The 20,621-nt window shown below is 36.7% G+C and overlaps 1 protein-coding gene across 5 annotated transcripts; it reads left to right on the top strand.

Annotated features, from left to right (window-relative positions):
* The first annotated feature begins 106 nt into the window (after positions 1 to 106).
* Positions 107 to 20,071, top strand: KBTBD2 (kelch repeat and BTB domain containing 2). Of its 5 annotated transcripts, XM_036897435.2 has the most exons (5): positions 142 to 233; positions 442 to 643; positions 10,261 to 10,763; positions 15,360 to 15,525; positions 17,351 to 20,071. In XM_036897435.2, exons 3-5 carry the CDS (start codon positions 10,594 to 10,596, stop codon positions 18,884 to 18,886), a joined length of 1,872 nt encoding a protein of 623 aa, XP_036753330.1. In that variant the 5' UTR covers positions 142 to 233; positions 442 to 643; positions 10,261 to 10,593; the 3' UTR covers positions 18,887 to 20,071. The 5 variants fall into 5 exon arrangements, with proteins under 5 accessions (XP_036753332.1, XP_036753330.1, XP_057360629.1 ...); XM_036897437.2 differs by lacking the exon at positions 442 to 643 and having other exon boundaries at positions 107 to 233; XM_036897434.2 differs by lacking the exon at positions 142 to 233 and having other exon boundaries at positions 251 to 643.
* The last annotated feature ends 550 nt before the right edge of the window (positions 20,072 to 20,621 follow it).

Raw genomic sequence — 20,621 nt, 5'->3', positions numbered from 1 at the left:
GTTCCGCCGCCAGAATCCGCGGGCGGCACCAAGACCCGCGCGTCTGGGCAAGCGACCCCCCTCGGCGCGCACGCGCCCTCCGCTGACCTTTCCCGGGAAAGCCCTTCGAAGAGCGTTCCCCCGTCAGCTCGCGCCGCCCCCGCCCTTCCTGTTCTAGCCGTTTCCTCCTTCGCGCCTGCGTGGATCCAATTGTTTGGGCTTTCCGGTGGGCTCCAGCAAAGGAAAGAGGCGGGGTAAGGGGGCTAGTGAAGGGGCGGGGGGCGGCTCAAGAACCAGGGAAACTGCAGAACTGCGGTTTGTGGCGCTCGGCGCTCGGGGCGGGAAGGGAAACTCGCCGAAGGCGGGCCAGTGGTCCGCCGGCCGCGCGCTCCCAGCTCTCCAAGGAGGTCGGCCCTGAGGAGCGTGCGGCGGCACCCGCAGAAGACGCTGCTTTCCGCGCAGGACCGGCCGACCGAGGGAGGGCGCGAGGGGAAGCCGGAAGGACGAGGAAGCGGCGGCTCCAGTCCTCGGCCGGAGGCAGAGGCGCGACCCCCGCCCTGGCCGCAGCGAGAGGGCCACGCCCCCGCCTCCGCGTCCGAGGGCCCTAGTGTCTTCGGGGCAGCCGGCGGCACGGGATCCTAACCGTCGCGACTGAGGGACTCGGGTGAGCAGGCACAGCCAGCACCGGGAGGGAGCGGGCAGGAGGAGAGACCCCGCGACGACCCGTAGAGGAATTGGAGGAGGAAGGCTGCGCTTGGAGGGGGCTCGGCCCTTTGTGGCTACGCGGGCGGGGGGCGGCGGCGGCATCTTTCAAACCCGAGACGCTTCCGCTGCGGGCGGGGGAGGGGCGCTGGCGGCCGGCGCCGCCCTCCGCACCCCGCGGCGGCCCCTTTGCAGCCAGGAGCCCTGCCGGGTCGCGGGGCTGTGGCAGCGGGGTGCACCGGCTCGTTGGGCTTCCGCTTCGGGCCGCCGGCCTTTGAGCGGCCGCGCGTCTCCCGGGCGGCGTCCTGACTCCGGATGGTGCCCACCCTTTCCGAAATAAAGCTTTTTTCCCTTAACAACTCGAGACGGGTTCGCGAGATGGTGGGTCGAAGGAAGGCAAGCCGTTTCATTTTTCTTCCCTGGTACATGTAGAATAACCAGGAGATGACTAGATTAACAGAGGTGCCATTATGATCTACTAATGATTTTCAAAAGAAAGCAGAAGCTGCCGTTTGAAACGGAGAACTGTGTACGTGTTTACTTTAGACTGAGATCGTTAACTTGCTTGAACTCGACCACCTCTCCCTGTGAATTGAGAAACCACGGAGTAGAGTATGCCTTAGTTTGATGTGGAGCAGTTTTTTTGAGTTAACATTTTTTTTTCTGGTGTAACAGTCTTAAGCTTTCTTTTTGTAGCGACCTCACAAAGACAAGAATACACACTATGGGCCTCAGATCTCTAGAGTTGTCCGCTACCACGGTGGCCCTTTCAAGTGAAACTAGAAAAAGAATCCAAAATGTAAAATTAAATTTAAAAGGGAATGTTTGTGTGAAGTATCTGTCTTCTATATCATTTAGCCTTTTAAAAACGTAGGGTACAGGACTGGTCACATGAATCTATAAGTTTGTCTCACTGAGCATTCAGCATTCAGAAACAGAATGCTATCAGCAATGTGCTGACCAAAATTAAATTATCTTCCATTGAGGCAACTAACTAATAGAGTGAGTTTTCTTTCTCTTCTTTTGAAAAACTGATTTCTTTCCCTGAATTTGAGTGGTGTGGGCTTAAGATTCTTGCAGTTGTGACTTATTTTAACCTTTGGTGAGGACTTTTTTTCCTGATTTTTTTTTGTTTTCAGAAGGACTTTTTATCTGACCTAACGTAAATTGTAAAGTCAAACCGGTCTAGTTGTTTTCCAGTCTCCTCGAAGTGGAATTTTGCTGTTCTTTCCATCCGGCTGCTAACTAGTGTTAAACTTACTTCTTCACTTTGATTTTTTGTTGGTCTAGTGTTTATTGAAGCCCCTTCATAGATTGGGTTCTGAAATCCTCAAGAAGCTGTCAGTAAACGCTGCAAAAATGCGGCATTTCTGTTCAGCGTGCTTTATAGCGTACTATTTTTCTCTACACGCAGTTTTGTAGGAGGCGTAACTCTCCTCCCTTCTTTGCCCTCATAAGAAGCATAACCATAAAATTGTCAACTTTAGTTATTCCTAGGGTCTGTAAGGAGATGGGTGGGAATAAAGGTGTCAGTATTTAAGTCACACTCTTCTGTAGATTTTCTTCTGGTTTAGTGAAAGCTCCAAACATTGAACACTGAATGTGTTTAAGGTGGATGGTAAATTCTTCGAAACTGGAACGACTTTTAAAAGCTGAAAGATACCTTGGTTTTCCCAAAGATTTTACACATTTATTTAGAAGAGTTGTTTTTCTCCTCGCCCACATTCCTAAGACCAGGGAGAATGATTGGTTTTGCTGTCATAAAATACGTGAATGAAAAGGTCAAAGTCCTTCCTTTTATCTCAGTCTTATTTCAGTTTTGTGGAGTTGAATAGAGCAGGTAATATTCAAATAACTCATAGACTTAGAAAAAAACTTGATTAATCGCTTTAAAGTAACTTTTTAAGTATGTGAAGATTACTCATGGTTCCTTTCCCGGGAGTTTGCAGTACCTAGATTCCTCAATGTGGGAAAAAGGGATTGTACATTTGGAGAAAATAATTAATGAGAGAAGTTTTTTAAACTCCTCTCCTCCACTCCAATACCTCTGACAAGTGATGACATGTAGTAGCTTCCATGGTAGGCAAGAGGTTTCTAAGAATTCCTTAGTTTACTTTCTTTTTTATGTAACCGATAAACTTGAACAGTCGTGTTAAGTGGGTATGCCCTTAAAGACCTTGTGAGAATGTTTGAATATCTGGGAAATACTTTCTTCTGCTATTGTGATTGAAAAAAATCATTGACTTGGTGGAAAAAGAAATCCCAGAGCAAAAGTTAGGGTCAGTTTTATTTTTGTTTTCTTAAGTCACTGTGTAGAGAACTGAGAGGAAAAAAAGTGATAATCCAAAATAAATGGACATACTACACTCATATAATTATTCTATCACAGACAGCATCTCCTTTATGTTCTTGTTTAATTTTTTTTAAGTGAGGTAATATATTAATCACACTGTAGTATAGAAGCTTACACTTGTGACCTGAATTTATTTAGGGCACAGAGCATAATTAATGTAATGGAGCTATGTAGTCTTTTCAGCGTGGTTGGAGAAGGGCAACACAAGGAAATAGTCCTGTGCTCTGAATTTTACCGTAGTAGGGGCAAGCTATACTGAAATTAATCAAACTTGATAAATTCTTCAAAAGGCAAGGTGTTTGTTTTTTGATTAATATTTGTCACAACTCCAAAAATTCTCTTTGTGTAGTGGATGACAATCGAGAGACCATGTAATGTCTTCCAAACATTCTCAACTGTCAGGGTGGTTTTGACTAACTTGAAAGCAGACTATTTCTGGCACCAATATTTTGTCCTCCCTGAGGAGAAACCTATCTCCTCATTGAATGAAAAAAGGCTTGTTTTTGGCTGGTGACTTCCTGGACTCTTACTTAGTTTTTTTATGCTGGCATCAGCCTTCTCAAGATTTGTTTAAATTAGTTTTGTTTCATAATTTGTGCCATCAGAATACATCTAAAATCTTTGAATGAATTTCTTGTATCTATAAAATGCCATTCAGCCAGGGTGAAAAGAGAACTTTGGGTGCTGAAACCTTGTCATTGGGACCTGTAGACCTGGTGTAGGTGTGGAGATTTAGGAGTTGGAAAAGTGCTACCAAAAGTTACTTGACCAGTAACTGCATTAATATAAATAATTTCAGATATTTATGTTGTAGTGTTATGTGTCAGGCACTGTTCCAAGCTCTTTATGAAGGCTGTTTAATCCTTAATTCATTGAGAAGAATTCTGTTTTTATCCCCTATTTTACTGATGAGCATACTATGGCACAGAAAGTAAATAACTGTGAAAGATCGCACAACCCGTAAATTGCAGAATTGGGTTTTCAACCCAAGCAATTTGGCTCCACAGTGGATCTTTTCCAACAAAAGTTTTCTATCTTCTGTATTAACATTTGTTGCCCTGGAAGATGCAGCACCACCAAGTTAGTAACTGTCAAAGTACTTTAAACAGATGTTGACCTATAGCCCACACCCTTGTCTCTAACACTGATTCATTCCTACTGTATAGTTTCTGTGCGGTCCTTGTTTGCAGCTCCTCCCATCTTTTTATCCCTCCTTCATTTAATACATACAGTGCAGGTAATTGCTGATCCATCTCATTTTCACATTCAGTACTTAATCCTTTATTCTTGCCTTGATCCTCCAGGTTTTGCCTGGTTAACGTTGGAGTAGCTTGCTTTGCTTCTATTTGTGTTTTTGGAGATACCCAGTGGAAGGGCACTACAAATGACATACCTATGGGAATGAAAATTAGGTTTCCAAGTGAGATTAGACACTCTCCCTACCCCCTAATAAAAACCCCTGCCATCAACCTCTGAAAACTCTTAAGAATATTTGAGATTATTTTTTTTTAATTTCAACATTTCATACCTTTCTCCAATTAATCTTGGTTCCTTTCTCTTTAGTATCAATATTCAGAATCTATAAAATGAATATAAGATCTGTCATTACTATTATTTTTTAAATTAGTGTTAACAGTAGTTTTTACTTTGTGTAAATTTTCTTTGCAGGTAAACTTTTGGGCATATTTTTGCTTTTGCAACCTGAAGACTTAAATGCCTTTTTTATACTGTTATTTTATAGGAAAGTGAAGTGAGGATTTCAGACAACCAACTTAAACTTCTGGAGTACTTGTGGTTTGAAAGTTAGATTTTTCTACATTTCTGCCTTTATGGAGAAAATGAAAAATCAGGTTAGCTCTGAAGATTTACTTTATAGTCATGTGGGTTATATAAGGGAGGAAAATCTATTGAAATAATTTTCCATAAAAGGTGTTTCAGATTTTTAAGTAGAATTGTATATATTACTATGGGATTGTTGACTCATTTAATCCTGATAATCATTTAATAACAGTGTTTGTTTTGAAACTATTTTATGTGCTGGAATTCACCTTGAAGGCTTGGTATCCTAGAAAAGATACATTAGAGCCAAAATTTTTATTTTTTTTCCCCTCAGTCTCAGTTAATTTGTACATTTCCTGATTTTATAGGAAGCTCTTGTCCTGTACTTGCAGAAAGTCTGCAGATTCTACTGCAGAAAGTCAGTAGAGAGTGGAGGAAAGGATCTCATCCTGTGTATAATATTATAATCTTACTCACTGCTGTTATTCTCTATCAAGCAGATCCATCAAAAACGTTGAACTGAGCCCAGAATTTAGAAAAAGGAGTAAGAATATCCATAGTTGATATGTCATAGTATATTCCACTTTATTAGATTGTGAATTTCATTATATTTTGTTTGTGTGACTCCCATTTAATCTTCCTCTAGTTGGCATTTTTTACTGTGTAACACATTCAAATGACCAGCTTTAAATATACAGGACTTTCCCATTAGTCTTGAGGTGACTGGTATTAGGAATTGTGGCATGTAACAGTGTAACAGTCATTTCCCAATTTCTGACCTTTGGTTCATCAGATGAATCCATGTGCCCACTAAATATCTGTACATAGTGTTGTGTTGTATACATCTTCTGTTTTTCAGATCTACTTAGATATTGCTATAGTTGGTAAAAATAGTAATTTGTTTTTGACTTGATAGTTTTTTTCTCATTTTGAGATTTTTTTCAACAGATTATCTTGGAATGTACCTTTTTTTTTTTAACCTTAAAAGGGGGAACTCACTAGATAAATGAAAAAGTGTTTCAGGAGTCCTGTGAACCTGCACCAACTAGGTGGGGGTAAGCAGTTGTGTGATTAGTTAACAGGTGTTGAAATACTTGTTGGGAAAAAAAAAAGGGATATGTAGAGGTTAGAGTAAGAGTTATATTCAACTTTTCAAGTATTTAATGTTTGTGCTTTTTCCTTGTTTTGTGATATGAAGGGAAAACATTCTTCTAGGAAAAACAACTTGAGTTATGCATTTTAGTCACTGATATTATTTGATCGAGAACCAGTCTGAAGCGGAGATTGATGCATGTGGCTTGAAGCCTATTTTTGTAAAAAAAGTTTTATTGAAAAACAATTGGATCCATTTGCTTACATGTTATCTTTTGCTGCATTCAGGCTACAGTTAACATTTGGGGTAGAGACCTTATGGCTTGCAAAGCCTAAAATGTTTGGTCTTTGTGATGAGAAAAGAGAGCAGTATACCTTTTGAACTTTTTAAAAAAATTAGATACTCATCACATATATTAATAAAAATCAGAAGGGTCAGATAGATCTTTGATAAGTTTTTCCTCCTACACCGTTAGTAGTGTGGCCAAGTGCCAGCTACTACCTCCTTTGCTCATTTTACATGCAGTTTTTCTTATGGTTAAGAATAAAATTTCTTGTACTTAACTTCTTTATCCAAAGTTTGGAAATGAAAGGTCAAGATGGCTAGATCTTAAGAAAAATGGTTCTTATACTCAACTCATTTGCCTGCCTCTTTTTTTATTTGGTTTGTCTGGAATAATTGGTTTTTTGAAGCATGCTGTTTTTAAATGACAGTCACGGCTTTGGCTGTAGTCTATAGTAAAAGTAAGTGCATTTGGTGTTTTGGAGTTCTAGTGGTTGGCAACACTTAGAGTATAGTACAATGGCCAGCACTTAGTAAATACTCAATAAACATTTGTTGAGTTAAACGTAGCCATTAATATATAATAAAATTAAGCTGTTCCCTTGATGCCTCAGAACTGTTCAGTCTAAGGACGCTAACTTCTGCAGATAACAGGATGTGTGACTTATTTTGAAGTTATTTTTAGAGGTAATACAGAATGATATATGACATAGTATATTAAAGAGGGAAAATTTGTAAGATGTGTCAAATCACTTAGTAATAAGGAATATAGTGCAGACTGAAATGTTTCAGAGTATTTAAGATATTTCAAATTTTGTTTTTAGAAGAGAGGGAATAGTTATAGAAAATGTTCACGTTATGGATGTTTGAAGGTTGGTTAATCATCTTAAACATTGCAACTTTCCACATTTTTAGTTAATATGGTCTTTCGTTCCCAGAAAAGTGACTTTTAATTTTATTTTGAGTTGCCCTACATACAGATCTCTTTACTTACTTAATTTGTAATCTGAATGATTTACTCTTTCTGTCTATTTTAATATTAAGATGTCCTAAATAAAAACGACCTCATCAGGAAGAAAATGTACCCTAGATTAGAAAGGAAAGGGTGGAAAATACGAGTGCATAAAACAGTGATAATGAGGATTATGTAAAGTTGGCTCACTTTATAAAAGTAAATTTCATATGTTTTAATAGTTTTATGCATCTGATTTTAAAATATCAAAGCTAGTAAAACCAGGACAAAACAAATTAAATGGGGCCTAAAAGAGTCATTGCAAAAACTCAGGTCATAGTATAGATTAAAGAAATGACCTAAATTGAGTCTGTGCAGCTAGTCTGCAAAGAATTCCGGGGTCTTGCGTTGTGATCCAAATTCCTCTTAGCCTTGGCTTCCAGTTCCTGATGCCTGGTTTAAATATAGATGGGACAGTTTTGGGTCCTGTAGCTGGGGTTAGGACATTCAGTTTATTAATACATGCATTTCTGTAAGATAAATTTCTAGAGGTAGAATTGATTGAGGTGTTATGCATTTATAGTGACAAATACTATATTTTTTATATAATTATGCTCTCTATAATATTTCACTTGTAATTCTGAAATTCAAAAAGCCCTTAAAATCAAGTTTTTAAAAAAACTTTGCAAAACCTGACCTGAAGTAACATGAGGCTATATATAGTATTATTTTTCACACTGTTCCTATTTTCCACAGCAAAGATAGTATGTTCTGTTATGGAGTGCTGCTCCAGACTCTTTGAGTCTCACAAGATATGATATATGTACCACATTACCTCTGTAAAATCCGAAAAATTGTAAATTCTAGAACACTTGTAGCTCCAGGAGTTTTGAATAAAGGACCTGTAGATAAATATCAGCTTACAGCCCTGTGTAGGAATGCTTGTTTTTCCACACCCTAACACTAGACCTTATGTGAAAATAGCCAGTGATTTTAGGTATGATTGGCCTTAGAAGATGTAGTAGTAGAACTTAGAATTATAGTGTAACTTTCAGATCTGGAAGAGCAAAGTCATTCCCTTAAATGACCAAAGTCTCACTGCCTTTGCACCCATTTTAGTTACTTCTATAGTTAACTAGCTGGAAATTTGACAGTCTATATCAAGTTAAACAGTTCAAGTAATAGTATAGTTTTGCAGGAAGTGTACAGTATGATCTTCTCTTTGACATGGGTGATATTTTGTGAGAAGAAATGTTAGTGGTTCCAATGAGGGTCATATTTATAGGTTTCACGTCAATAGTATTTGACTTTCTGATGATGGGAACTAAATCATGTAATTGGGAAAGGGGTGATAGTTTTTAGCTAGCATTACTATTACTAGCATTCTGTATCCATTTTCCCTTTTCTCCTGATTTGTAATTTCTTCGCCATATAGTTGTAAATACTGACTCAAATAACATTTTAAAGTTAAACTTTAATATAGCTGGAATTTCTTTTGAGGAATGGTTTGCAGTATGACTAAACCCTTGGTTGGCTGTTTTTTGGTCTTCTTTTTTTTTTTGCTTGCTTGAGTGGTTAGTCAGTTGTTCCAAGTTTGAAATGCCGTGCTTATCTTTATCATATCTTATATCTTAAGTTTACTTGGGCTTATTGTAGATTTGCAGTGAATTTTAATATTTAATGAGAGTCATGAGGAAAAACTTGCCCTTTTTCCCCTCAAATATCTTGGTAACTTGTGATTCTTCCATATCAATCTTCTATAAATTTGGGTTGGATTTTATATTAAATTTACACATTTTGGAGAACATTCATATTTGTAAATATAATGAGTCTTCATGTAGGAAAATAGGTCTTTTTATTGTGTTTTGTTTCTTTATTCACTGAAGTTGTACACTTTTATAAAGATTTCTAGGAAGGAACCACTGTACAAAGAGATACATTGCATACACTTACAGGATTGAACTGTAAGTTTAAAAAATATGTAATTTATACTTTGGAAATGAGCAAATTGAATCTGTTTACCATATACTTTAAGTAATTTAAATTAAAGCCTTTGTGAATACATTTAAAATAATTCCCCCGAATGAGAATCTCCATGCAACAGAAAGGGACATTTTTCTTATTTTAAATTATGGTAATATATTGCCACTAAAATAACTAGGAGATGACCCAGGAATTCCACTCCTAGGAAGTTACCCTAAGAATTCAGGAGCCCAGTTTCAAAAAGACAGATGCACCCCTATGTTTATCACAGCACTATTTACAATAGCCAAGAAATGGAAGCAACCTAAGTGTCCATCAGTAGATGAATGGATAAAGAAGAGGTGGTACATATACACAATGGAATATTATTCAGCCATAAGAAGAAAACATATCCTGCCATTTGCAACAACATGGACGGAACTAGAGGATATTATGTTCAGTGAAATAAGCCAGGTGGAGAAACACAAGTACCAAGTGATTTCACTCATCTATGGAGTATAAGAACAAAGAAAAATTGAAGTAACAAAACAGCAGCAGACTCACAGAACCCAAGAACAGACTAACAGTTACCAAAGGAAAAGGGACTGGGGAGGATGGGTGGGAAGGGAGGGATAAGGGGAATAAGGGGCATTACGATTAGCACACATAATGTGGTGGGTGGGGGCACGGGGAAGGCAGTATAGCACAGAGAAGACAAGTAGTGATTCTATAGCATCTTAGGCTGATGGACAGTGACTGTAATGGGGTCTGTGGTGGGGACTTGATAATGGGAATCTAGTAGCTACGATGTTGCTCATGTGATTGTATATTAATGATACAAAAAAAATAAAAAATAACTAGGAGATCTGGCTTTGCTAGTAATTTAAATTCTTTATGTATGCTGATTGATACACTCCTTATTTTCTAGAATGTTTGTATTTTATATAGAACGCAAAAAGTTAAAACTGCAAATGTTAATTTTTTCTGGTTTTATTTTTAATGTAGTAGACTAAAAATGTCCCTTATGTTTCATTTTTATGGTAATGTCTAAAGTTGAACTTCACTAAATATCATTTATATTTAAGTCTGGCATTTTAAACATTGTATTCTAAAAATGTAGTGACCTAGATACTCTAACTGACTTTTCTTTATTTTTAGTTACTCCAAAGGGATCCACAGAACTACGATGTTGTCACAAAATCTACCTCGTGTGTTACTCTCTTTCACTCATGAGCTGCACAATTGCAAGTTTGAGCAAGATGTCTCCAGACTGTTGAAAAAACTCTGAAGAACCTAATTAACACATGATGACCTAAGAGTGGTTACAAACCTATAACAATATACTGTTCATTAATGAATATGTCAGTCTTGGTCTGAATACTGCAGATAACAGCAAGCAGAGTTTCTCCTTTATATCTGAAACATTCACTTGACTTTCCATCAGTACTGACTTTTCTGATCTGTTCTGGGAGATATTAATGGAATACAGTCATGTCCACTCAAGACGAGAGGCAGATCAATACTGAGTATGCTGTGTCCTTGTTGGAACAGTTAAAAATGTTTTATGAGCAGCAGTTGTTTACTGACATAGTGTTAATTGTTGAGGGCACTGAATTCCCTTGTCATAAGATGGTTCTTGCAACATGTAGCTCTTATTTTAGGTAAGTACTTTAATCCTAATTGGTTTGTAATTTCAAATGCAGACTATTAGCTTCTTTTAGTAGGAATTTTTTTAAACATTATTTAAATTTTTAAAAATTACGTGTCTTAATATTTTGCTTACATTTTCTATTCAGATGATATAGTGCTTACCAAATTACTTCCTGGCATGTATAAGTAAGGAAGAGAGGTGAAAAGTTTCTACAAAGGTTTAAATATTAAATACAACAAACTTGTTGAAATTAAGAAAAGTTAATGATGGTAAGATAAGTTCAGAGTACTATTTTTCCATTAAAAGAAAGAAAAGCGAGTGGGGTGATTTTCTTTTACTCTTGAAATTTTTAAAGTATTAAATTTAGAAAATGGTATTTATTAATTAAAGAATTACAGTAGACTCAATAACTTCAGAGGATAATTGGTGCTATTGAGACATGTTAAGCACTTCTATTTCCTTTGCAAAAATGTATTTTTTTTTCATTCTTGGTTACTGTTGTCATTTGTGTTACCCACTTAGCCTATCAGACTCCTTGCCAGATTTAAATGTTTAATAATTAATAACATATTAATGTGTTCTGTGTCTCAGAATTTAGTAGTTATTTGTTAATTATAAATAAAGCTTAAGTTTACATTTTTATGATGTTTTGCAACTTTGAATCTTTTTGAGGTAGGTTTCTCTCTATTATGTGATTGATGAGGGAAATAGAAGCTAAAGCATATAGAAATTCCTTTATTTCTTCTCTGCCCTTAGGTTGAATTTTTACTTAATACTTGAAAGGGACAGGGTGAATAAAGATGAATTAAATGTGGACCAGTATATTCCTACAATAAATACTAACAGCCATAAGTAGAGATCAGCCATGAAAGTTCATTTCTGCTGCTCTTTAGTGACGGCTGCTAGACAGGGCAGGTTTAATCTTCTCTTTTCAAGGCTAATAAGGCTAACATGAAGTGTAGAAATTTCACATCTCTCAGTGTAACACATGGTCATTACAGAAGCTAAGGCCCAAATGCTACTTGTTTTTTGCTGTGTATGTAATTGTTTCAGGTTAAGCTGTGGATTATTCGTGCAATGTCAGATACTTGTTTTCTTATCTTAGAAAGCTTAGCATCTTGTGAACAGTGGTTCTAGAGTCTGGTTGTCATCAGAAGCCCCTTGGGTACTTATACAAACAGAGATTCTTGGATTTCACACCTAGAATTTATTCACTGGGTGTATGTAAGGCAGTTTGAAAATTTGTATATTTAAAAGCTTCCCATATGGTGTGATGGCTTTTTTCCCCCCAGATCTATTGGCTTAGTAAACGGTGTTAGAAATTTGAGGTTACAGGTTCAGTCAATGCCTGGACCCATTAGCTCTCCCTTTTTAAAGGCCATTAATTATAAATTGATTGCCTGTTATTGAAAAGAGCTTTTTTATGCCTTAGTTGTGGATTTTCAGATGGGCATTTGTAATGATAGAATAGAATCTTTTGTGGTAATAATCATAGCAACTGTCTAGTCTAACTTTTAAACCTATGCAGAAGTTCTGTAGTAGTTTCTATGTTGTCATCTTTAATAGGAAGTAACATGGGTTTATTTAGATTTCTTCCCTTTTTTTCCTTCCTCATTATTTATGTGATTGTATTGATAACACACTGTTCTTTAAATTCTCTAGCCATGAGGTTATTATTAATCTTTTATTAAGTGGGTTGGATGTCAGTCTCTTTGGATGTCAGTTTCTTTTTGCTGAAAAAAAACCTCATGTATTACTCTCTTTTTTGCTGAAAACCAAGAAACTTAAGTCTTCCATTAATGTTACAATCTTAAAAACAACAAAGTCTTTTTTCTTTATCACTGTTTCCCTTCTTTAGCATCCCTGGTCTTCTGGGAGAATATATTCTCCCTAAAAAATCAGATAAGAAGTGAAAATAAGTAGAAAGAACAATAAATAGAAAGAATAGTCCACTATGTGTTTGGAATTAAAGATACCCGTCTTTAAGACCCAGTGTCTGGGCCAGTTTTATAATCCACAAGACAAAAGCATTAATATATTTGTCTCCCATATATATCTTTTCTCTCAGTGGGGTGGATTATCATAAGCTCCCACAATAATAATTTGATCTTTTCCCATGTGTTCTTTGACTGAATTCTTTCATGTTCGTAGATTTGAGTATCTTTACATATATTGCTACAATCTTTACAATTAGAAATCTACTGTTAGAAATTCTGCCTTTTTAACTAGGTACATTCTTCCTTTGTAGTTTGAATTACCAATTCCATTCCACCAAGAACCAAAAGAACCTCTGAAATAGTGGTTTCCATTTCTTAGTAACATTTACAGTTCATTTTAGAACCCAAGTGAGAGAATCACTTGAGAATTAATTTCTCAGCACCTCTCCCACTGTAGTACTTAAGCCTGTTTTGATATTGTATAATATTCAGTATTTGCTCTTTCTTAAAAATACTTGCTTAAAGGTTTTGTAATTAGGTTGGCTAGACATCTTGGGTCTTAAGGAAAAAGTTCCTTCATAGAAATTTATGATTCTGGTTCATCATAAACCTAGTCTAAACAGTCTCAGTGTCATCTATATAGTTAGCTGTTCCCTTACCTTCTTCCAGAGTTACAACGTTTTACTAGAATAGACATAAAAACCACTTGACACCTAAATCTTCCATTTTTTACTCAGAGCACTTGTAATTCTTTTTAAGGTTTTTTTTGCTAATCTCCCATTGTCCCATGTCAAACATGTGAAGTCATTAGCAGTGGATGTTTTTAAAGAGTTTCTTGTCATGTCTTGGATGTTTTTCAGGAACTCTTCCTGTCTCCATTATTCTGTTGGGTTTATTTAAGGTTGTATTACATTCTTTGGGAGGAGGTCATCAGCCATCCTAACTGATTGCTTTTTCAGTGTTTATTACCCTTGACTCCACAGTGTTGGACACCCCACCTCTGTTGCCCTGAATAGCATTATACCCTGCCTGCTTGTTCTTATTTCTCAGATGAATCTTTCTCAGCTTTCCATCATTCTTTTTTATCCTAATTGAACTCTACTTCAGGTTGGTCATTAGAATTCTGTGTGGGGTTTTCCTTTAGATTTTTATTCTTCCTCAGAAAGCTTATGTGGCTGTAACATGTCACTTTGTAAGTAATTCACAATCCACTGCATTAATGCCTGACCTCCTCCAGAGTTCCAATAATGTTAAATTCTTAACTGATGATTGTATTATTTCCATTTGACTGAACTGCCCTTATCTTAAATATATCCAAAATTTCCCCAGAATTAACTTTCTTCCTTGGCCTTAAAATTTTTCTCTTAATAGTTTAAAAAAAACCAGTATTTTTTCAGGTACTTACTTGAAAATAAATAGGTAGCTTTGATTCTTTCCCTGTTTCCTACTTTATCCCATTCCCTGTGCAGAGAATCACCAGATTGTGCTGGTTTCTTTGTAATAGCTTTTGTATCCATTTCTGCCACCCTAGCTCATATTCCTCTTCTTATCTAGATTATTGTAATAGCCTCCTAACCAGTTTTCCTGTCTCTAGTCCTTGGCCCTTAAGGTGTGTACGGAGTATTCATCGTAAAATACATTCAATTATGTTAGTAAATCCATGCTTAAAACCCTTCAGTGTTCTTCACTACCAAAGAAAAAGCTCAGACCCCTATGCCTCATTTTAAATACTTTGATCTGTCTGCCACTCATCTTTCTAGTTCACTTTCCAGTCTCTTGCATGAGCCCTCATATTCAGCCATGCCCCTGGAAAAAAACGGTTACATTTTATCCTGACTCACTATTTACCCATTTTGAATGCCTTTCTCATCTTGTCCTCAAGGGGCCCAAGCTAGTGACTGTTGGGATACCCACTTTTGATTACTACAGGCTTTTTTCCTCTGCATGCAGTAATAGTCTTTACATTGACTTTTCACCTCTCACCCATATATGGGTGTTCTCCTTTGTAATCTCCACAATGCTAATTGTCTTTCCAGCATAGTTTTGTGTATATAATAGATTTTTAGGAAATTGTTTGAATAAATGAATTTGACAGCTTTATTGAGTTGTAATTTACATACCCTAAAATCCACTGATTTTAGGTGTACAATTAAATGAATTTTAGTATATTTAAAGAGATAGATATACAGCCATCTCTGTAGTCTTAATTTGAAACATTTCCATCACCTTCTGTCTGTTTACGGTCACTTACCATTCTTTCCCACAGCCCTACGTAACTACTAATCTCTGTTTTGTCTCTATATATTTGCTTTCTGGGGACATTTCATACAAATGGAATCACATGATACGTGATCTTTTGTATTGGTTTCTTTCACTGAGCATAATGTTTTCGAGGTTCATCTGTGTTACACTGTTTTATTGATGAAGAGTACTCCATTGTAAGAGTATAAGGACCAAGTATATTCACCTGAGTGGTGTAGTTTGGTATATCTCTGGCTGATACGTGGACTGATTATACCTTTCTTTGTTTCCCTTAAAAGTTTTCACTATAAGTTGTCCATCAGCAAATAATCTAAATAAACGTCCCAAGTTATCTAGTTTTTTTTTTTTAGCTCTGCATTTGTTTTACACTAAAACCATAGGCTTTGTGTTTTCTCTCTCTGCTGTAGGGCCATGTTCATGAGTGGACTAAGTGAAAGCAAACAGACACACGTACACCTGAGGAATGTGGATGCAGCCACCTTACAGATGATAATAACTTATGCATACACGGGTAACTTGGCAATAAATGACAGCACTGTAGAACAGCTTTATGAAACAGCTTGCTTCTTACAGGTAAGCAGTTTTTTCTCTTAGTTACATACATAAATTATAGTTTATTTTTTCAAGAAACATTGTTTCATTGGTGATACCTTAAATCTGAGTAATTTTCTTACTGCAGATTTTAGAAGGTAAAAGTTCTTCTCTCTAATATTTGTAAAGGCAAAGCAGCATAGGATTTGATCAGCCTGTAAACATACTTTTTATGATGGAAACTTAAAAAGATAAGTAAAAATTTCATGGTTTCATAGTCTGCCTAATATACCTACAAATTTAGATTTTGAGTAAAAATAATTTTTAACTTAAATTTCACTGCTTCATTTTTTTTTGCTGAAAGCTTAGATGTACTAATTTTTGATGGTACTAGTTTTCAGAGATTTCAAGTTTCTTAGGGAAATTACCAAACTTAAATATTTATAATAGCTGTGTGACCATATTGAGCTATTAAGGGAAAATAGTTAAAATAAAAAGTGATGATTAATTTACATATGAAACTATTTTACTCTTTATTTCTGCCTCAAATTCTTTAAAAATCTTAAGTGGAATATAAAAACATTTCCACATTCCTTTCCTTGTTTTGGAATGACACTTTGCATTTCAGGAACAAATTTCTCCAAGGAGAGAACCTTCAGAGTGAAGGTTAAATTTGGGAGCACAGTTCATGATACCTAGTAGGTACTTGATAGATGTGTGCTGAATGAATATGAGTGGCAGTAGTTGAATGCCAATACCTAGGTGTAACTCTGTTATGCCCTATATACCTTTCTTCCTTTTGAGGTCTGTACTCTTTTTATTTTCCATAAACTTGTGGTATCCTACTTACTGGACATGTAACTCTGGGGAAACTGAGGCCATGGTAGCTTCCTGGACTCTGTTTCTTGAACTGGGTTGCCCTGGCAAGCTAAGGATGAGGTATTTTATGACTACCAACATGTCTTCCACTATTAATCACATGAAATGATTTGCCAGGTGCTGTACTAATGCTTTAGGTAGGTTCTCATCTAATCCTGACAATTATCATTTGTAAGGATTTCCCACTTTTATATAGGAGAAAACATAAGACTTAGAGAGGTAAAGCCACTTGTCTAATATTGTTTATTGATTGGACAGTCCAGGTTTTGATTCCAAACAACCTCACTTCTCACGTTAAACGGCTTCTAGTTAGCCATTACGATATTCAGTATCATAATAACCATTGTTATATTCAGCACATAGGTAGAACTTCTCATGCAATGGAGGTCTATTTTTCCTTTCTTAAGAAATCTAGGAAACTTAGAATGACTAAGGTCTTTTAAATCTAGGTAATTTATAACTTCACATTACTGTATTTGTTGTTCTTTGATTGGCTATCTTACCTCTGTGGATAAGAAAGGCAAATCATAATCACTGTGTCATTATGTATGGTTTTCTGGTTTCATACGACTGTCTTCATATGACCAGAGTCCAGCTACTTAACAATAATTTCCTGTACTGTGATTTACACTGTTTTCATATGGCTCTCTCAACTATATAAATCATTTTAAAGCCTATAAAAGTATATGTAAGTATGAATTTCCTTACCTTTCCCTTAAGACTATTCAGTTTTTTAAGAGAGAGCCCATTTGATGTTACATTACCAGCTTCTAAATAGGACAGTTAAGTAGGCCACTGGACAGGAAGAAGAAATGCAAAACAATGTATAGTCTTCTAATTTTATTACTACTGGAAGACATTATCTCTTAGATCAAACATATGTATCTAAAAATAAAAACCACAATGTAGGGATCTGCTTAATATACTTGTGTTTTATATGTAAGTATTGTCTATCCTGCCTTTATCAGCCTTTTTTCCCCCATTTTAGGTAGAAGATGTGCTACAACGTTGTCAAGAATATTTAATTAAAAAAATAAATGCAGAGAATTGTGTGCGATTGTTGAGTTTTGCTGATTTCTTCAGTTGTGAGGAATTAAAACAAAGTGCTAAAAGAATGGTGGAGCACAAGTTTACTGCTGTGTATCACCAGGAAGCTTTCATGCAGCTGTCACATGACCTACTGATAGACATTCTCAGTAGTGACAATTTAAATGTGGAAAAGGAGGAGACAGTTCGCGAAGCTGCTATGCTGTGGTTAGAGTACAACACAGAATCGCGATCCCAGTATTTGTCTTCAGTTCTTAGCCAAATAAGAATTGATGCACTTTCAGAAGTAACCCAGAGAGCTTGGTTTCAAGGTCTGCCACCCAATGATAAGTCTGTAGTGGTTCAAGGTTTGTATAAATCCATGCCCAAGTTTTTCAAACCAAGACTTGGAATGACTAAAGAAGAGATGATGATTTTCATTGAAGCATCTTCAGAAAATCCTTGTAGTCTTTACACTTCTGTCTGTTACAGCCCCCAAGCAGAAAAAGTTTACAAGATATGCAGCCCACCAGCTGATTTGCATAAGGTTGGGACTGTTGTAACTCCTGATAATGACATCTACATAGCAGGTGGTCAAGTTCCTCTGAAAAACACAAAAACAAATCACAGTAAAACAAGCAAACTTCAGACTGCCTTTAGAACTGTGAATTGCTTTTATTGGTTTGATGCACAGCAAAATACCTGGTTTCCAAAGACCCCGATGCTTTTTGTCCGCATAAAGCCATCTTTGGTTTGCTGTGAAGGCTATATCTATGCAATTGGAGGAGATAGTGTAGGTGGAGAACTTAATCGGAGGACTGTAGAAAGATATGACACTGAGAAGGATGAATGGACAATGGTAAGCCCTTTGCCTTGTGCTTGGCAGTGGAGTGCAGCAGTTGTGGTTCATGACTGCATTTATGTGATGACATTGAACCTCATGTACTGTTATTTTCCAAGGTCTGATTCGTGGGTAGAAATGGCCATGAGACAGACTAGTAGGTCTTTTGCTTCAGCTGCAGCTTTTGGTGATAAAATTTTCTATATTGGAGGGTTGCACATTGCTACCAATTCTGGCATAAGACTCCCCTCTGGCACTATAGATGGGTCTTCAGTAACTGTGGAAATTTATGATGTGAATAAAAATGAGTGGAAAATGGCAGCCAACATCCCTGCTAAGAGGTACTCAGACCCCTGTGTTAGAGCTGTTGTGATCTCGAATTCTCTCTGTGTGTTTATGCGAGAAACCCATTTAAGTGAGAGAGCTAAGTATGTCACGTACCAATATGATCTGGAACTTGACCGGTGGTGTCTACGACAGCAAATATCTGAACGTGTACTGTGGGACTTAGGGAGAGATTTTCGATGCACTGTGGGGAAACTTTATCCATCCTGCCTTGAAGAATCTCCATGGAAACCACCAACTTACCTTTTTTCACCCGATGGGACAGAGGAGTTTGAACTAGATGGAGAAATGGTTGCACTACCACCTGTATAGTTGGGAGTTCAGGGAGTGCACACCTGATTTATGTGCTTTTTCATTTTCTTTGCTAAATAAGAAAGGCTATGAAAGGACTAAATATGAGTATATAAAATCTATCTTTGATAAATTTTATTTTTATGCCCTACTTACTATTTGCATCAGCATAATATATATATATTATATGTATAATATATATATATCAGTGAGTCTTACAGAAAGATATGCTTCCATAATATCAAATAGATTATCCAATAATTGATAAACATGTATCATGAGGACATAAGAATATGGATTATCTAACATTGTTAGCCCTGTGTATGTACAGTTCAAAAAGTTCACTTAGTTTCCTGTTCCTAGTGTGGTATATCAAATTATGCTGAGATTATTTTAGTATATGTATTTCATTCCTATGCTTCTGTTTTGAAGTCCTGGAATACAGTTTTTTCAGTGTAATTAATTCAGCTGCACTTAACACTAGTGTCCATGTTGGTATAGAAATGTCTAAATCCTATACTGTAGTTGAGGAAGATCTTCCATTTTATGGTATTGCACAGGAAAAGCTATGACTGCTGGATCAGTCTAACTGTACTATTAGGTGCATGTATTCTGTTTTTCACTAACTTATACTTGTCTATCTAGAATACAGGTCTTCCAATCAGCTGGTCATTTACCAGGTGTGGACTTAAGTTGCTGGGCTTGCAATAAAAATTGCTAGTCCCTCATTGTGCGGGTCTGTGGGGCTTTAATCAGTAAATGCCTCCACTTTCTGTATTACATTAACATTGGCTCATGCATATAACTACCTGCTGCTGTTGTATTTCTCCATCTTAAAGATTTAGAGTGGGTTAACCAGGTCATTACATCTTAATTTAATAACAAGCATTACTGTAGAGTGATTGTGTATAGATATCTGTTAGCTGTCAGGGTGTGTTTTTTTTATCCTGTTGTGTGTGTGGGGGTTAGGATTAGAAAGGTGAACTGTTCAGGAATTCTCTGCACTAGCTGTGCAGAAGAGCAGATAACTAGTGCTGCTCTGGCATTAATCCCAGGAACCACTAGCAGTAGCGGGGTGCCGCCAATCTAACATGAGCACAGGTGCTTCATGACAAACATTACTAGCATGTTCAACTGCATAATGTTCTGGCACTGTATTTTGAATGACATTAATTTATTAAATAAATTGTATATATTCGGTATCTTTTGTGATGGTGTAATGCTGTGCTTTAATTGTACTGTGTCAGTTTAGCTTGTTAAGGGTGGTTTCCACAGAATTTTGCTTGAGATACATGTACACACACATTATGTATCTATACACCTACATTCTTGTGTATAATACATTTGGCTTTACTTTTTTATTGTCTGATTTGTGCCTATGTATTAACAAATTATAGTTCAAAGAAAATGACTTTCAATCCTAGTCTCATAAAATCATCTGGGGGTACTTTTAAAAGCCTGAACCTCATCCCAAACAAAATTAACCACAGTTTCTGGTGGGTGGATCTAGGAACAGTTTCTTTTGAAGTACTAAGGTGATTGATTATTTCATGCAGTTGCAATGAAAGCCTTTGGTTAGGGCTTAATTAAAAGGATTTGATTCTAAGTTACTGAATGAATTCCACAAATCCTTTAGCACATTTAAGGTTCTCTGTAATTTGGATTTAAGTTTCTTTTATAGCCTTATCTTACATTGTTTTCCCACAAACCTTAATATCTAATCGCATTTGCTATACCTCCCTGCCTTTGCCTATGC

Source organism: Manis pentadactyla, chromosome 7 (assembly GCF_030020395.1).
Source record: "Manis pentadactyla isolate mManPen7 chromosome 7, mManPen7.hap1, whole genome shotgun sequence".
NCBI classification, from domain to species: domain Eukaryota; kingdom Metazoa; phylum Chordata; class Mammalia; order Pholidota; family Manidae; genus Manis; species Manis pentadactyla.
The sequence above is the reverse complement of the archived record's forward strand: the minus strand, read 5'-3'. Positions and strand labels throughout refer to the sequence as shown.